We start from the raw sequence: 17,262 nt of genomic DNA, 5'->3' as shown, positions 1-17,262 counted from the left end.
TTTTCTGTGCCAAGGATACAACGACAGTGTCGTCAAAACCAAAAGCGCAAAGAGCAAGTAAAACGTTTCAGTAGAAAGTATACCAGGAAATACGGATGAATGTAAAGCGCCGTTCGCACTACTGCAACTGAGTAAGAGCGACAGAGACAAGACCGGTTTTTAAGCCTTTTTCGACGGCTTAGAACCTGTTCCACAGCAGCGCATCTGGATTTACGCCGTCGCAAGAGGCTTAAAGGGACAATGAAGACGATTTTATTTAATTTTTTTAAATGGTGTTTTTATGCTTCTTGGGAACATAGCATGCTGCCCAATTTTTCGTAGACATTTGTGACGCGTATTTTCGTGCCTACGAAAGAAGTAAAGAAACCGAAACTGAACAATCTCCGTTCTCGTTTCTGGGCCTCCGAAAACGGAGGTGAGGTAGGGAGTGACGTCAAGTGTGAATAGTTGGTATCGGTAGCATTTAGGAGATCGAGACTCTGGTTGCCGCGGTGGGTTATAGCAGCGCGGTGGTGCGGTCGTTTCGCCGAATCTGTCACCATCGACGGCAATGCCGCTTTCGCGAGCGAGTTCGAGCTTCCGTTCAGTTACCGAACACCAACGGAACGGGAGTACGTGTGTGGCGGCCTCTGCCATCACCCGACGGAGACCGCCCAGCCGGCAACCAGCGGCCCGCATGCCGAAGGACGGACGCGGGGGAGACGCGGAGGGGAAAGCGGCAGCGATCCCGGCGTTCCGGGATCCGGTTTCTCCGCGGACGTCCTCTTTTCGTCGTCAAACAACACAAAACTAGCTTCGCCCGAACGAATACTGGTCTTCAGTCGACCGTTGGAACAGCCATCTACAGCTACCATTTTGCAGAATCCTTCCAGTACCGTGTTCTTTTTTTATTTTATTTTGTTTGCCCATAGTTGTTCGTTGCCCGCTTCGCGTCCAGCGTAGCAAAGCAAAAAACAATTATACTGCTTTATCTGTGGTTTAGTAATCATTTTCGGTCTGATTTATACTTTTCATGGTTATTCAAGCGGAAAGTAGAACAGTATTCCTAAAAAATCGCGAACCAAAACGTGACTGAGGGCACGTTTCTCGTTTCGACCAATCGCTGACGCGTCTCTTGTGACGTCGCGCTTCTTGGCCATAGAGTAATATACACAAGGTAAAGAGCGGACACTGCCATAGGCCCCAGCGGCCCAGATAGAGCAGTGACAACTAGCGCTCTTAGCGGACGGTATGAAACACAATCTGGTTCCGGTTCCGGTCAAGTTAGTTTCGGTTTCGGTTTGGGCATTTTCGTTTCGGTTTTTTGGTACCCTTCTCCTTCTCTTTTTCTCTCTTTCTTTCCTTCTCGCCTCCCTCCTCGCTAGGCTCTCGGGAGCTCCTTGGCTCCGGAGCCGATGATTCTTTTTTTTTTGTTGTTTTTATATTATAAGTTTTGCAATATACGATATAAGTTTTGCAAAATGTGTAATGTGTCGAATAAAAGTTCAACTTATTGAACACATTGAAGTACATAATCGCCACATTGACTCCTGGCTGGTGGAGCATTTTGGGAGGTTTTGGGGTCAACAACAGTAAGTGGTTTGAAAACATTTTATTGGACCACATTCATATGTACATTATTTACTTCAGAAGCTCTGAATGTTTTATAAGAAATAGATAATCACAAAAATAAATGAGTATGAAGGAGTTCGGCATATCGTACACTTCGTAATAGATTTTTAGCGGAGTCAAGTTTACAAAAGCTTTCCACAGGGAACATGCTGAATGATCCATTCACCTTCACGCCGACTCGGGCACGGTAAGTAAGTGCAGAAATAAACAAGACATCGCTATCATTACCAGGCGAAGCACACACCGGATAGTACAAATTCCAAATTACCGGCTAATATAAAACACACGAAATGGCATAGCCTGAAACTCGCTGCGGGTGAGCCATTACAAAAAAAAACAAAAAAACAATGAGAACTCTATTCGGAATCTGACAAGATTCAACCATAGATATTCAACCATGATTCAACGTCCCTAAACATTCCCCGAAATACATTTGTTCAGGACAGGAGTATTACTTCAGAAAAAAAAACGTCCAAAAAATATAGACGGGTACAGAAGTGGACACATTTTCTTCCAAACATCTATGCCTCTATAAACTATTTTCTATAGAAATTCTGCAGAAAGTGGATAAATATTTGTGTAAGGGGGCCGTGATACACATTTCCTGGAAATAAAGAAAACACATGTTTGGAGTGCAAGCTACACTGCCCAATTAATAAGCAATTTCTGTTTTTGATTTGGCAATCGCCTCTGTTAATACGCTATTAAGCTATTAACAGTTAAACTTATCAAGTTGCTTACTAGCAACCGAAGAGTGTAACCGAACTTTGACCAAGTTCCGGTTAAGGAACCGAACATGCCAACACAAGCGTATTCGGCAAAACATTTTTAAAAACCTTTTGTGACACTCCTCTGAGCAAAGGCTGAAACCACCCAGCTCTGAGAGTGTGTGATACAAGGCAGCACACACTCCTCGAACATGCGCTACACTCTCTATTACGGCAAGAAAGTGATTTTCTAGTTTCTGAATAAAGTTAAAGGCAGCCTGTGATGGTACTACTAGGTTTCCGAAGAGTTTCCCAGGCACGTGGTATGCTTTAAGCATAAGAAAATACCGGTGAGGCCTGGTCAAGTTGTCAGACTCATCCTTTAGCAGCTTAGAACAGTCACAGCTGCGGGTTGTCTGTTCAAGGAAAAGTTTGATCAAATAGCCTCCAACGTAGTAAGTGCACGAGTCGTCAATTATATTAGACCTGATGTCTGATGCCAGCTCAGGAATATCTTCTAGTGGCGGGAAGTTATCAACTGGAAAACATTCCACATTGTCTGCAATGGAACTTTCATGGTGCGAAAATATTGGCAACTCCTTGAGGAGGTCACCCTTTTCATCCTCTACATTTCCATTGTTAGAGAGTCTGAACAGTTTTTTTATCCCGATGTGTTTCAGTCCCGAGGTGAACTGATTCACATTTGGGTTTGTATTGCAGCCCAGCATTTGTCTTATTGCCCCAAAAATGTTCTCCAGTGGGTCTTGCTGCAGGCGTCGAGTAAGTAAGAATTTAAAGTCATAGCTGTTTGAAAGCTCATCCCAGAGCATGAGGACACTCCTTATTGTAACTTGCCACCCTATGGTGGTTTGTGGCTGCCTCCTACTTTGGAACTTCCATGTTGAAATCCATGCGAGTTGTTGGTGAAGGAAATCGAGTATCTCAGATTCTCCTTTCAAAATTGCATGACGCAACTTCTGCCCCGTCTTCTTGAATTGCGAGCTATTTAAACAATCAAAAAGTCTGTCCATTCTATCACAAAAATAGGCTGTAGCCATGGCTGCCTCAGGAAGCTCCTTGGCATAAACAAGGGATAGAATGGCAAGACAGACTGAGGCACTCAGGACCTGTGTGGCACGCTTTACTTTCATGTTACTGAAAGGTTTTTGAAAAATGTGCCTCTCAGTAAGTTTTGGAGCCAATCGCAACCTCATCTCATGAGTAGAACGATAAAGTTCAACAATATGGGACCATTCAATGACCTCATCCCCAATGCAAAGTTTGTGGGCTTGGAGATTGTTTCTTGTTGTTTTGATGAGGTGCGGAACATCAAAGATAAAGTAAACACGTTCGTTGTCGACTTCAAAAAATGGCTTATCAGCAGATACACCAAGTTGGTTGGCTAAGCTTACGTTTGAAGCCCCCTGATCACAGACCACGGCCTTCACAGTGAAGTCAACAGTCTTAAGCTCTCGAATGAGAGAAATCAGGAGGCTCCGGATAACAGAAGACGGTGTTGAAGTGTGCCCAACAGTGTATGCGAGGGGCTGAACCCACCTCCTGGAAATTCCAGAGAGCACAACAACCAGGGCTCTATCTGCAATGGTCGAGGTTCGTTCAACACCGTCATCTGTAAATCCATGGATAATGTCGTGTGCAGGGTCGTATGTCAAGTTCTTCTTCAAAACAATCTCATCAAAAATCAAGGTGCAGACACGATCACGTGCATTCCAAGACCGCGTTTGAGATTCGATGGAGGACATGACACCAGGTATAATACCAGGAGTCATTTTTACGTTCGACAGCCACCTACGCAGTGAACGCTGAGTGGGAAGCGTTAAATGTAACGATAGAAAACGGTATGCCTGTGGGCCATGAAAGTTCAGATGCAAAGCAAACTTCTTGAGCCACAGTGGAAACCGTTTTCCTCGTCCCTTGCGCCCTAATTTTACATGTGACGAGATAAGTCCGAAAACCTCGTCTGTCACAAACGGACGCACCATTTCAAGTGCTTCGGCAGCTGTTTGAGGCATTTGCTTCTGTTGCTTGCGCAGTCTTGATATTGTCTTTCTGTAACTGGAAACCTTTGCTTGTAGGCGTTTTATGACGTCCCTGGGCCTCCTTGAGAGCTTGGCGGAAGCAGGTGTTGAACGACCAGAGCCTGCCAAAACAATACCGAAAGCACATAAGTCAGGCTACACAAAAATGATAAAAGTAGAACCCGACAGAAACGATACCGCCAAATACCGACCACTTACCCATGCTGCAATATGTGCCCCCTTCCCCCCCCCCCCCCCCCGCCACTTTCGAAACGTTTGCGAAATAAACAAAGCACGTATCAATGTCCAACTCCAGACTTAAAAACCCACCCACCTAACATAAATGCTCATCCGCTTCAGCTGCTTCTCCAAGCACACCAATGTAAAAGGTGAAGCTCGACACGTGCACGGGCCTCCAAAGTGGTGACCCCCCTTCCCCCCAACCTTTGGCTGTTCTGCAATTTTGCTTTCGGGCATAAGAAGCATACATCTCTGCGTTTTTCATGATTATCTCCAAATTGTGAGTGGGTATTTGCTCCGCATGTTCTGTTACCACTGTTTATACACAAATGGCTGCTATCAGAAAAAAAAATTAAACTAGCTTTTAGTCTTTCAGCTGGAATAATTTCACCACAAAAACTGTATTAACATAAATTGATGAATCTTTCAAATATTGAATAATCGCGTAGTCAATCACTACATTCAACAGGGTCATCCAAAATGAGAACTGTATGTAACAGGATTGGCAAATTACTACAGTAAGCACAGATTACTAGGAAACCACCCCTTTTCAGAGCATTTCACGGTGCCACACTTCAAAGCTTATGTTCCCCGTCACCTAGAGCCCTGTAGTGATGTTCCAAGTTATTAAGGCCAGCACAAAAATGAAGTGACAAATAATGTCACCTAATTTGAAGCAATGTGCATACTAAATGCAGAGGTACTTAACACAATTTTGCAGTGCTTAAATCTGTAGAGAAGTCAATTTATACTCACAGGTTCCAGATGATTCAGAATAGCCAACAGACGAAGATGGAGTGCTGTGGTCCAAAAGCTGGCCAGGAGAGCTGGCCATCCCCATTTGCTCTGGAAAATGTGTCACTGTTAAATACGAATGTTTGCATAAACCCAATTTGTGTAGGAGATTTATTTTACCACATGCCGCTATGGAATGTGACGCGCTGGTACCCTCCAGTGAAATACCACAGGGGCTTGTCGCCATCGGTTGTTCTGAAAAACGGTTGCTTGTCAGATATGAGCAGCTGTTTTAAAAAAAATGATCTCACCATGAGCAGCTGCCGAAGGTGACGTTCCACTGCCTTCCATTCGAACATCCCCGGGGCTTGGTTCCGCCATCGGCTTTTCTAAAAAGGGCTTCCTTGTCAGATATGAGCCGCTCATTTAAAATAAATAATCTCACCAGAAGCTGCTGTGGGATGCGACGTTCTGCTTCCCTCCAATGGAACGTCACAGGGACATGTCGCCACCGGTTCTTCTGACAAATGTTTGGTTGTCAGCTATGAGCAGCTGTTTTAAAAGAAATGATCTCACCATGAACAGCTGCCAAAGGTGACGTTCCGCTGCTTTCCATTGGAGCATTCCCTGGGCTTGGTGCCGCCATCGGCCCTTCTGAACGACATTTGCTTGTCAGGTATGAGCCCCTGTTTTAAAAATAAATGATCTCACCACGAGCAGCTGTTGAAGGTGACATTCCACTGCCCTCCAAGGAAACATTACCGGGGCTTGGTGCCGCCAGCGGTTGTTCTGAAAAACGGTTGCTTGTCAGATATGAGCAGCTGTTTTAAAAGAAATGATCTCACCATGAGCAGCTGCCAAAGTTGACGTTCCACTGCCCTCCAATCGAACATCCCTGGGGCTTGGTTCCGCCATCGGCTTTTCTGAAAAGGGCTTCCTTGTCAGATATGAGCCGCTCATTTAAAATAAATAATCTCACCAGAAGCTGCTGTGGGATGCGACGTTCTGCTTCCCTCCAATGGAACGTCACAGGGACATGTCGCCACCGGTTCTTCTGACAAATGTTTGGTTGTCAGCTATGAGCAGCTGTTTTAAAAGAAATGATCTCACCATGAACAGCTGCCAAGGGTGACGTTCCGCTGCTTTCCATTGGAACATTCCCTGGGCTTGGTGCCGCCATCGGCCCTTCTGAACGACATTTGCTTGTCAGGTATGAGCCCCTGTTTTAAAATAAATGATCTCACCACGAGCAGCTGTTGAAGGTGACATTCCACTGCCCTCCAAGGGAACATTACCGGGGCTTGGTGCCGCCAGCGGTTGTTCTGAAAAACGGTTGCTTGTCAGATATGAGCAGCAGTTTTAAAAGAAATGATCTCACTATGAGCAGCTGCCAAAGGTGACGTTCCACTACCCTCCAATGGAACATTCCCGGGGCTTGGTGCCACCATCGGTCCTTCTGAAAGATGTTTGCTTGTCAGGTATGAGCCCCTGTTTTAAAATAAATGATCTCACCATGAGCAGCTGTTGAAGGCGACGTTCTGCTGCCCTCCAATCGAACATCCCCGGGGCTTGGTTCCGCTATTGGCTTTTTTGAAAAGGGCTTCCTTGTCAGATATGAGCCGCCAATTAAAAATAAATAATCTCACCATAAGCTGCTGTGGGATGCGACATTCTGTTTCCCTCCAATGGAACGTCACAGGGGCATGTTGTTGCCACCGGTTCTTCTGAAAAATTTTGGCTTCTTAGATATGAATACCTGCTTATAAAGCTTCTGATGGAGAATTCCTGCTACAGGCGAATGATAGGTTAGTAGTGTTACCTTTCAAAGGAACAGAAAATATTCAGCACTCTGAAAGGGCATTGAAATCCCTTAGTGATGAAAATTAATGTTGAGCAATATTAATCAATGGCGAAACACAGGATCCGGCGGGTCTTGAAAAGGCACTTAGGAATCTCGGAATATCTTAAATTTTAACGGCCCGGTATGCTAATGTATGAGAACATAACAGCATGGGCAACTAAAGCTAACCTTGTAAACATGAATGTCAGGAAGATGACTCAGACGGCATGAGTCCTCTTGTCGAATTGGATATGAACAGGGGAACGTTGACCTGCCTTATCTTTCATTTATATCACTATTGTATGCTACAAACCTAGGATGCCCTGTAAGAAGTCATACTGCACTGGCAGAACTGCCCTTCTTGATTGCAGGACACAAATTACTGTATTTCAATGCAGCTGACCTTGTGCTTTAAAACAATTTTCCAACAAACTGGGACGGATATTGGTTATGGGCAACAGTATGCGCAGGGACATTACAGGGATAATGTACAAAAATGCTAAATGAATTAGATAAAATATTTAAGCACAAACTAATAATAAAAACTAATTAAATCAGATTAAAACTTTTGAGACTGTCAAGCATCGTTGACAGCATGCTGGCAGCTGGCATCAGTGACGTAGAGTTGGTGCTGCCTAAAAGCAAAATATAACAGAACTCCGTACAGACTGCAAATAAAGATTATGTTACCTTGGGCTGTTACAGATGGCCTAAGCATTTGCGGCCGAACCGTAGGGATAGCCGTTTTGGTCAGCCTTGTCTTCCCAGGATCCAAAAAGTCCTTGGCTGTGAAATGCTCACTACACAGGCGATACCCCTCATAGAGCTCCTTGGCTGTCTCTCCTAGGAGCTCAGGACGTCTGGCGTACTGTAGCCATGCTTTTGACCTGCAGAACATTGTATATACCACCAAGGTTACACATACTGTAAGGGTCAAATAAACTCCAAATATATGAGCCTCAATTGTTTTTAATGTTTCACTGCCGTTTGGTATGGCACCTCTCAGCAAAGTGTTCACGTTCTGAAGAGTTTGTTTTTCTTCTTCATGCTACGGTACAGTGCAATACAGCTAAACAAACAGATTGCATACCCACCAGGGTATGCAATCAATTTAGGCCCGAGGCAAGATAACCTTAAAATGCTGAAAGATATCGGTGTCCATAAACCAAAGTGACATGGAAGAAATCGTTTTTGCTATAGTTTGTTGCAACCTAAGACCGAAGGGCGAGGGTAAGACGGGCCGGGGAGGAGGGAGCAGACGGAACGCTGGAGAAGAAAGGGGAAACCTCCTTCTCTCCTTAGCGTTTCGTGTTCCGTCTGCTTCCTCCTCCCCGGCCCGTCTTACCCTCGCCCTTCGTTCTTAGGTTGCAACGGACCATAGTTCTCATTTCAAAATGTTATGCTTCGATCAAATGTTGTAAGGACTGCCTTAGAATCTATACGTACCTTGGGTCACGTGGAATTCGAAAAAACTTGACATGTGGCTTCTTTGTTTTCCCATTGTTGGCACACCAGACCACGCAGCAGTAACTTCCGTAGGACATAATCTGGGCCAGCGGGGGAGGGAGAGTTTAACATCTACTGAAGCCTAGCCAATGGCGCGTTCCTTTAGTTCAACGGAAGGTAGCACAATAGCGGCTGGTGAAAAAATAAACTGATGGAGATTTAAACAATGTCACAAGATATTGCCATGACGCAATGTTACAATAAACCCATGACACGTATTAACACAGACGGGTGAAAGAAATATTGTGAACTTTGTGAAGTTTACGCAATCTTCATGCATCATAATCGAACGCAGTGTCTAGAGTGCCATGCCACAGCACTCCAACCAAGTGTTCAAGTGACGTCTGACTGGTTTTACCCAACGTTCGAATGTCATCCTTAAGAGTAAAACAGGAATTTAAGCATAGTACAGCGGTACGGCCAAAATAAGTAAGACTAATCTACCTCTACTGTTTCTGGTAAATTGGCCGTCAATATTTTGAATTTTGCTTTCTTACATAGAAAATAATGTCAGCGAACCATAGACCTAAATTTCGAGCTCCATTTGGTGATGTAGCGATGCAGTGGGAACCATGTTTGAATAGTCCTCCGTACATTCTCAGAGTGTCCGAAAGTTCCATGGATGTCCTATCCTGGATGTCCCGTGGACGTCCATAGGATATATATGCTGCTTGGGAACTTTATTAAATATCTAAATTTGATACTGCGTCTCGCAGTTTTTTCCCCCGAAATTCTATGCATGTGTTTGTCGTCGTAACTGCAGCATACTGCAGCTCGTATGGCGGTACACACAAGTTATGTAGCTCGCTTGAGCGACGTTCGCTGGTTCGCTTCTTTTGCACGTACTTTATGTGATAAATCAAAGCAGCGACGCGCCATTGAAAGAATGCATGTCAAAATATCAATATGACTCAATGGACACCTTGCCCCGAATTCGTCGCACTGCGAACGACTGTCGACCCAGCTTTAGTCAGTGAATTAACTTCAATATATGACGGCATAAGTCCTCTCAACAGCAATCCACAGATGTCTGATGGCACTTGAACACGCATGAACAAAGCTCTGCCCGAGGGGCGTCGGACGGCAACCCAGACTCAACAAATTCAAAAGCCAGCTTTACAACACAGTCGAGAGACAAATGAGCAAAACGACTTACCTTTTGTTTAAAAATCTAGGTCCAGGCAGCCCGACGGAAACACGAGAAGCTCAAGCCATATCAAGCCGCTCAGCTCTACAAACTCACGCCGAGCATGAGAGCACGCGGCGGTCATTCGTCACTTTGTTTCAAGCAAAGTCGACCGAACACGCTGTAGCATAAAACGGAGAAGAACGGCACGGACGGCACGGACGGTACGGCACGGACGAACGAAGCACGGACCGCACGGACGAGCAGAGGTGACGGCGTGCAAGCAGACAGGCCATGGCAGGCGCCATTCATCACGTGGTTTTTGTGACGTATTTGATTAACACTATTTAGTCCTTTTAAGTACTTTAAAAAACTCTAAAGCATAAAAATTTAGAAAATAAATACTTTTCAGAGAGAAAGCTGTAATTAATATTAACCAAATTACGGAAAAGCGCCACGTAGCGGAGGGTATGAATCCTACTATCTGGGCCGCGAATCGGCTTCAGTGTCCTCTCTTTACGTTTACTATATTACTCTATGTCTTGGCCCCGAATCGATCACGTGAGCTCCGCTTCTCCTGGCTTCTCCCGCAACTCTCGGGGCGTCGCTCCAGTCGATCCCGGTACGATTATTACCGCGACTGTTTAATTGATTTGCGCGGCATAGAAGCGCCGGTTTCGGCTGAAATTTGGGCAGCGTGACATGAGACGTGCCTGGAACCCAGTTCAATCGCCAAAAAGATGTCCGAAATTGCCTTCATTGTCCCTTTAAAAACCAGTCTTGTCTCTCTCAGTCGTACTCCGTTGCACGTGTGGGAACGGGCCTTAAGTCGCCCCTCGTATATCGGAGAGTGCGTGGATTATTTGGGCGGGTTCCCTGTTCCTGAATTCCAGAACTCCACGTAGAGCCACCCATTTCATGGTCTTATTTTTCTGTGGTATTAAGGCTCGTTCACACTCTTGCAACCGAGTACGACCGAGAGAGACAAGACCGGTTTTTAATCGTTTTACGACGTCTTAGGACCAGCTCCGCAGCAGCGCGCCTGGTCCTAAGAAGTCTCAAAAGGCTTAAAGACCGGTCTTGTCTCTCTCGGTCGTAGTCGGTTGCAAGAGTGTGAACGAGTCTTTATTCGCACCATTTTGACATCCATTTTCCACCAGTGCCGGCTCTCAGATACATCCCGCTCAAGTTTTTGATCGATCAACAGGAATCTTCGTTAGTCAAGTCTTCACACTAGTATATATTCAGTTTAGGTGGTTCATTGTAGATGACAAACTCGACTTTTAATACATTTTTGAATTTTTTTATATTTCTTGCATTATGCACCTAAACAAAGCCAATAAGCAATTACGAATATGTAAGCCAAAAATGCAGGCATAATATCTAGCGTTACCATATGATTACGGGTAAGGTCCACGACCATTTGGTCCTCAAGATATTTATTCTCAGCTACGGAATATACTGAAAGTAGATTGAGTCACTATCATTACAACTGTAGGTAAAACCTGCCAATGACTTACTTCAATATTCGGAAGGGCAACTTCCTCACATAAACATGGTATACTGCTAAACCCGTAAATGATGCACTAATTCAAATGCTTGCTACAAGCCGGAACTAATAAATTTGGAGGTGTTATCACCTTATGAAGAACCCTTCGTTGTTAGGTTACACCAGGGTGTCGAACCGGAACCGAACCGAACCGAAAACCGGAACAGAACCGTTATTTTTAGCCGAACCGGAACTGAACCGAACCGAAATTTTCGCCGCCATCTTGGAACTGAACCGGAACCGAACCGAAAAAAAATATAACGGCAACCGGTTCAAAACGGTTCAAGGTAATGTTTCTTTTTTTTTTCTTTTTTGTTAGTATCACAAAATGAACATATGGGAATAAAAAATCGTCATATACAGAACTGAAAAGTATGGTAAGTTGTGGGTTTTCATGGCACTATGATTAACCATGTGTCACGTTGTCACGTGACGTCATGGTGTCAATACATGTTGTCACGTGACCTCGTGAAGTCACGTGACTCACTGCGTCAACTCGTTTTATTTGAGGAAGTCACTAGATGTATTAACATTGTTGACAGCATGACGTAACATGGCATCACGATTTCGCACCGAGAGTCACGTGAGACCGTAACGTAATCGATTTTCATAACCCCTAGTCGAGTGCTCGGGTTTATGACAATCAGGACCGCCAAACATTCGGGTAAAGGCTCATGTCAATTACATATGGTAATGGCCCAACATTAAAAACATACTGTGTTGTAAAGGTTCCTCTTCCCTGCATCTTTGGCGCAGAACAAAAAGCGTGACTCCGGAAACTACTTTGCTGCAAAAATGCTCTTACCAAAAAGTACGTTTTTGTCGTGCCAGACGCTCGCGCCGTTCATAGTGAAAAGCGTCTGACTCGCAACTAAAGGGTCGTGGGTTCGAATCCCGCCTAAAATTCTGAATTTTTTTTCTTTAAAGCAAAATAATTACTTTCAAAAGTGAAATCATTTGAGACATACGGCGACCTTTAATTCGCATTACATATCATGTTTTAATCACTCTCATTCCACGCGTGATGTCACGTTTCACGTGAGCATTGTGGATTGCTTGAAATTCTTGCGTGAGGGTATGTAGCTTTGACGTCATGAACCTATCGACCAATCAGGATTTCCCAGTCACGCCACCCAGATCGGCTTTTCTGCGACATGAGCTCCTTAACGCTATCGAGTTAAAATCATCAGTTAGCAAAGGTGATGCTCATTTGCAAATTACATTGACCGGCATCTTGTCAAGAACAAACCTCAACAGCCAGGCTATGCCAGCTTATTCTGCATAAGAAAATGTTCACTTGGGCAAGCGCTATTTTGGGCCAGATTCGATCTGAGTGCGAAGGTGCGTATAGATTAGAGTAACAATTGCGATTACTTCTTGCTGCATGATTAGTGGCATGCATGCGGTGCTGAGTGTAAACAATGTTTGGTTAGAACAACAAGCATTTGGATTGCCGCTCGATGTTTCTATAAAAAATAGACTGAAAGGAATTATCCTAAAACTTTTCTTACATTCCGAACATTTCATTGCTTTTAGCTCAGTTGTGTCGTCATCATATACATATATATTGTGAAGTGTATTTCGTAAACCTTATTTTATAATTAGCATGAGCACGAAGTGCTCATTTCATAATTTTATGTGATGCAATTAATTCCTTAGTTAAAGGACACAATCACGATTTCATTTTTAACACTGCGACACAAAGTTGTACCAATCACGGGTATTTTAGGCGACCTACCACACTTTGCGACATTTTATATCATGTAAATGGATCAGCTTGAACTTTAGAATTTTACTTAAACACGAAGAAAGCACAATAAAATACAGTATAGTTCTAAATTTGACGCTGATCTATTTACAAGTATGTACCAACCAGCTCAACTCTTTACTCTTGTACTTAAACATTTTGATTCAGGTAAAATATATGTAACTGGTATACAAAGGGATGTGCAGTCGTACGAACACAACGTTATGTATGTACATTAATGTAGATTTTATTTTACTGTTGTGTCGAAATTAAATAACTGAATTCCATAATTTTGGTACCTGATAGCGAAAGTGAATTGCACGGACGATAGGAGAAACTTTATAGTTAATCGTTTCAGGGCGTAAATAGTGTCTATTGCCAGAACAACGCGAAAATCATATTATCAATTTAGCGGTTCAAACCGGTTCGAACCGGTTCGAACCGGTTTGAACCGTTATTTTTTGCTCCCCGGAACTGAACCGGAACCGAACCGAAAGGCATGAACCCGAACCGGAACCGAACCGATAAAAATTTCGGTTCGACACTCTGGGTTACAACAACAGGTAGCGACTTTGTATAACCCTAGAGATAAATATAAAAAAAATCACTGAAATGAAGAAAAAAAAAAGAGATATTTTTAAAAGGCTTAAATGGGAGAAGTATTTAGTCGCGAATGAGAAATGATGAGTCACCTAATAACCTGACAAACTAAACGTTTAATAGGGAAAACCTGTGCTCAAAACAAAAGAAAAGAAGGTTCGCGTCGCAGGCGTCGATGGCGACGAAACAGCAGGATCGAACGCTGGGGCAAGACTGGTTGCAGCTCGCCACACGGAGCCCCTTATGTACACGCGTTGGCTTCTGGAAAAATCGACGTTAACGTTTTGGCGACTAGAACATTCGGACCTCGAACAAGCAACAGGGCTCTCAAATTTACCGGAACATTAAACGGAAAAGAAAAAATAAAAGACGCGTAACTCCCAGAAATCGAATCCTGGGCCTGCACACGAATATCAAGTGCGGCAACCATTCGTCCAAGCACGCGCTCGCTCGCCGACGGGCGTGGCAATAGCTGTCTGTAATTTTTCAACACAATACACAAAATCTTTCTTTCGCGCAATATTTACGCTGTTAGAACACATTTCGGCGGAGGTCACGACCCACTCCAAGCCCCGCCCACAGATCAGTGGCCCCGCCCATTACTACTAGATTTGCCTTGCTGCTTGGCCAAACACGCTAACAAGCCTGCTGTCTCCCTTTCCCGTCACCCGGTGCCTCTAGTCTTGCGTCTGACTTTTAAACTCATCCTTACTAAATTATAGCGCTATGCGTTACCAAGCTGATTTCCTCGATTAACCATGTTGAATAACCTGAGACTGGGGCAGAAGTGAACAAATAAGTCGAAGGAACAGAAGAGGACAGGACGACGTCTCAAACTCAGCTACCAGGTTTATTTAGTCCGCCTCCTTATATAGCCCGCAATCAGCCACCGCCAACACAAAATGGGCAACCTCGAACCAGTTCAAACGCCAAAGCCTCCAATCAGCCAAAACCTACACAAAGGGACAACCTCTAAGCAGTCCAAATGCCAAAGCCTCCAATACACAAAGTAGTACTCTGGACGGCCCTTCATGCCAATTCACAAAGATAACTCTACAATCTCCCCCAAAATTTAACAAAAGAATCAGTACCTACTTCATTAAAAAAAAAAATGTTTTCTCTACACAAAAAAAAAAAAAAACTTTATGCCAGCGATGAAGGGATGGCGCACACTGAATCTAAAACGGGGTAAAGGTGCACAGTACATACGTAAAAAAGAGAAAAAAATTATATATCTAGAAAACGTTTGGAATTTTTATCGAACTGTAACGAAGCCTGACGTATGCAATTAACTAGAGATGTTATCCGCACCGTCTCCCTTACTAGTCTTTTTGCATCATTCCTCTCCTCGATTACTTTAGAGCACAGTGTAAGATAATACTCTTCAGGTGAGGACAGCGTGCTCCTCGCGACGTGCCCGGTAAAGTTCGCTCTTCACTCTCTCTCTTCACTCTCTCTCACTATGGTTTCAAGCGGCGCCGGCAGGTGACTCGTCGACCCGTGGGCACGTAGAGTTCCTGTATAGCTACCTACGGTAGCAGAGTTGAGCATTCAGCCTCGGCGCGTGGCCGTAGTGCCGGCTTTCCCGCACGAGCTGGATGCTTTGCTCCTCACGTGACTAAATTTGGCGAATAACTGCGCCGCGCGCGCCGCCGCGCATGGAACACAGGAGAGGAGGAAAAGGAGGCGGAAAGCAGGGAAACATACGCCGGGGCAAGAGAAACGTCGGCGGAGCGACTGTAAAGGTGGCTTTCTTGCACGCCAACGGATGCTTTGCTCCTCACGTGATGGATCTCGGCGAATAGCGGCGTGGCGGCGCGGGGAAAACAAATGCGCAACTCTGGCTCCCGTAGGGAGCCTATACAGGAACTCCATGGGCACGTACAAGACGGCTCGTGCCGCCTCATGTACCACACGCGCAGAGCTACAGCGAGGTTGTCGCACGTCCAGAAACACCACGGTGTACCGGGGTGTCATGGCAACGAGATAATTTTTTTCGCTCTCACACAGCTTCGCCGTTTGGCCGCCGGCGACAGCCGCGGGCACGGTGGCCGCGGAATGAAGCAGCCGAACGAACACAATCCGATTCTTCGCGCCGCGCGTTCAGCCCCTCCGTGTCCTCACCTAAAGAGTGTATCTTACACCGTGCTTTAGAGGCATGTGTCAGCGACACATCTATTGGGCTTCATGGAAATGAATTTCAGTTTTTCAATGGTCGGGTATACTAAATTGATCAACTGTTATGTGTTGCTGCCTCGCCGGTGTGTGTATATATGCTTTACTTTTTCTGAGTAAAACTAGTTGAAAGTTAGCGCTTGTGCTGTATACTTCTTGTCCTTGTCTTTTTTGCGCTATTTTATACGTTTAAGTAAGATGAACCAACTAGCGAGACAACGTAGCCTAGTATAATGTAAAGGCTTCACCGAGATTCGGGGGCTCGAGGTATATCTGCGTCCTGCGGGAAGGCTAACACACATACAATTTTAGTGGTTCATAAAAGTTTTTAGGACAGCGTTGCGTAGTTCCGTGATTATCATCATCCCCTTGGGTAGCATGCTGCGTTCCTGACCGTAATCGAATAATTATTCTTCAACAGACAGTGAAGCCTAAAGATAAGTCACCTTAAACTAGAAAAGATGCCTGCAAAACATGTGTTTGGCGAATTTTCGTTCTATTTTTGTTCACAAAAGTGGTCATATGAATGTGAGAAATTGACTTTCGCTGAATCGGTGGCGGATATTCCTCTCCGTTTGAGATTATATCGTTTTCCTGCTGCCGGGTGAGGGGCATAGAAGCGTTGTAGTAGGACGTGCCTGGGCGTTCAAGCATCATACGTGCGTACACATTTCGACATCGCGGAAAGTAGAGGGTCATGCATAACCCGTAAAAATATATAAAAAAATAAGAAAAGGGAAAAAAATGTATTCCACGCTTTTACTATACCTTTCACGCGAACGAGTGCGTTAAACCCATACATAATTTGCTTTCTTATTCGAACCAATAATAATGTCATCTGTCTACCTTTCGCATACTGTATTTCTCCGTGTGTTCGAACGATGATAATAGACATATTTCTAAATTACCCAAGCATCAAAGGAGAGTGCTAGGAATGTATACGTCCACGTCCCGCACGCTCTCACCTTCCCCGCATAAGATTCCAAATAAATAGCCAAAATAAGCCGTTGACGCTCATTCGCGTGCAAGAAGCAACCCGTTTGAGGCTTTTCCCTGAGAAAAGTTACTGATGCAGACGCCAGCAGGTGTGGCGCGCAGAAATACATTTCCGGCATTCTCCATGATGCTTGGGTAATCTAGCAATCCGTTTCTTGGTCACCCGTACTCGATAACACAAAGATCGTACGCGTCCTGTGCGCCTGGGCGAAGCTGTACTAAATTACTTCCTCATATGTCTGTGCGGCACACCCTAGTTCTCCTGCTTCTGAATGTCATTCTAAAGCGGTACGAAGGCCACCAACCTCGGAATGCCGTCGCATTAACGTGGCGAGGGCGCTTCAAAGACGAGGCCGCGGTCTCGTGGTCAGTCAGAGGACGCACTGAACAT

General features: G+C 44.7%; 2 protein-coding genes and 1 long non-coding RNA gene across 3 annotated transcripts; all 3 read right to left on the bottom strand.

The window, feature by feature from the left end:
* Positions 1-2,309: 2,309 nt before the first annotated feature.
* On the bottom strand, positions 2,310-5,501 carry LOC120841373. The gene is made up of 2 exons (XM_042292645.1): positions 5,354-5,501; positions 2,310-4,479 (listed from the first exon to the last, which is right to left on the bottom strand). The coding sequence occupies exons 1-2, from the start codon at positions 5,436-5,438 to the stop codon at positions 2,324-2,326; spliced, it is 2,241 nt and encodes a 746-aa protein (XP_042148579.1). The 5' UTR covers positions 5,439-5,501; the 3' UTR covers positions 2,310-2,323.
* A 16-nt stretch (positions 5,502-5,517) lies between these two features.
* Positions 5,518-5,788, bottom strand: LOC121837141. The gene is made up of 3 exons (XR_006078134.1): positions 5,778-5,788; positions 5,644-5,721; positions 5,518-5,587 (listed from the first exon to the last, which is right to left on the bottom strand). It is a non-coding gene; the product is annotated as an uncharacterized LOC121837141 (long non-coding RNA).
* A 351-nt stretch (positions 5,789-6,139) lies between these two features.
* LOC120847654 (skin secretory protein xP2) lies at positions 6,140-10,066 on the bottom strand. Its single transcript, XM_042292921.1, has 10 exons — positions 9,835-10,066; positions 8,619-8,719; positions 7,863-8,059; positions 6,979-7,056; positions 6,845-6,922; positions 6,711-6,788; positions 6,577-6,654; positions 6,443-6,520; positions 6,354-6,386; positions 6,140-6,153 (listed from the first exon to the last, which is right to left on the bottom strand). The coding sequence occupies exons 2-10, from the start codon at positions 8,714-8,716 to the stop codon at positions 6,140-6,142; spliced, it is 732 nt and encodes a 243-aa protein (XP_042148855.1). The 5' UTR covers positions 8,717-8,719; positions 9,835-10,066.
* Positions 10,067-17,262: the final 7,196 nt, after the last annotated feature.

This window comes from Ixodes scapularis, unplaced genomic scaffold (genome assembly GCF_016920785.2).
Source record: "Ixodes scapularis isolate PalLabHiFi unplaced genomic scaffold, ASM1692078v2 PGA_scaffold3__209_contigs__length_174095766, whole genome shotgun sequence".
Lineage (NCBI taxonomy): Eukaryota > Metazoa > Arthropoda > Arachnida > Ixodida > Ixodidae > Ixodes > Ixodes scapularis.
Note: the sequence above shows the minus strand (reverse complement) of the source record. Positions and strands in the feature narration are given on the sequence as shown.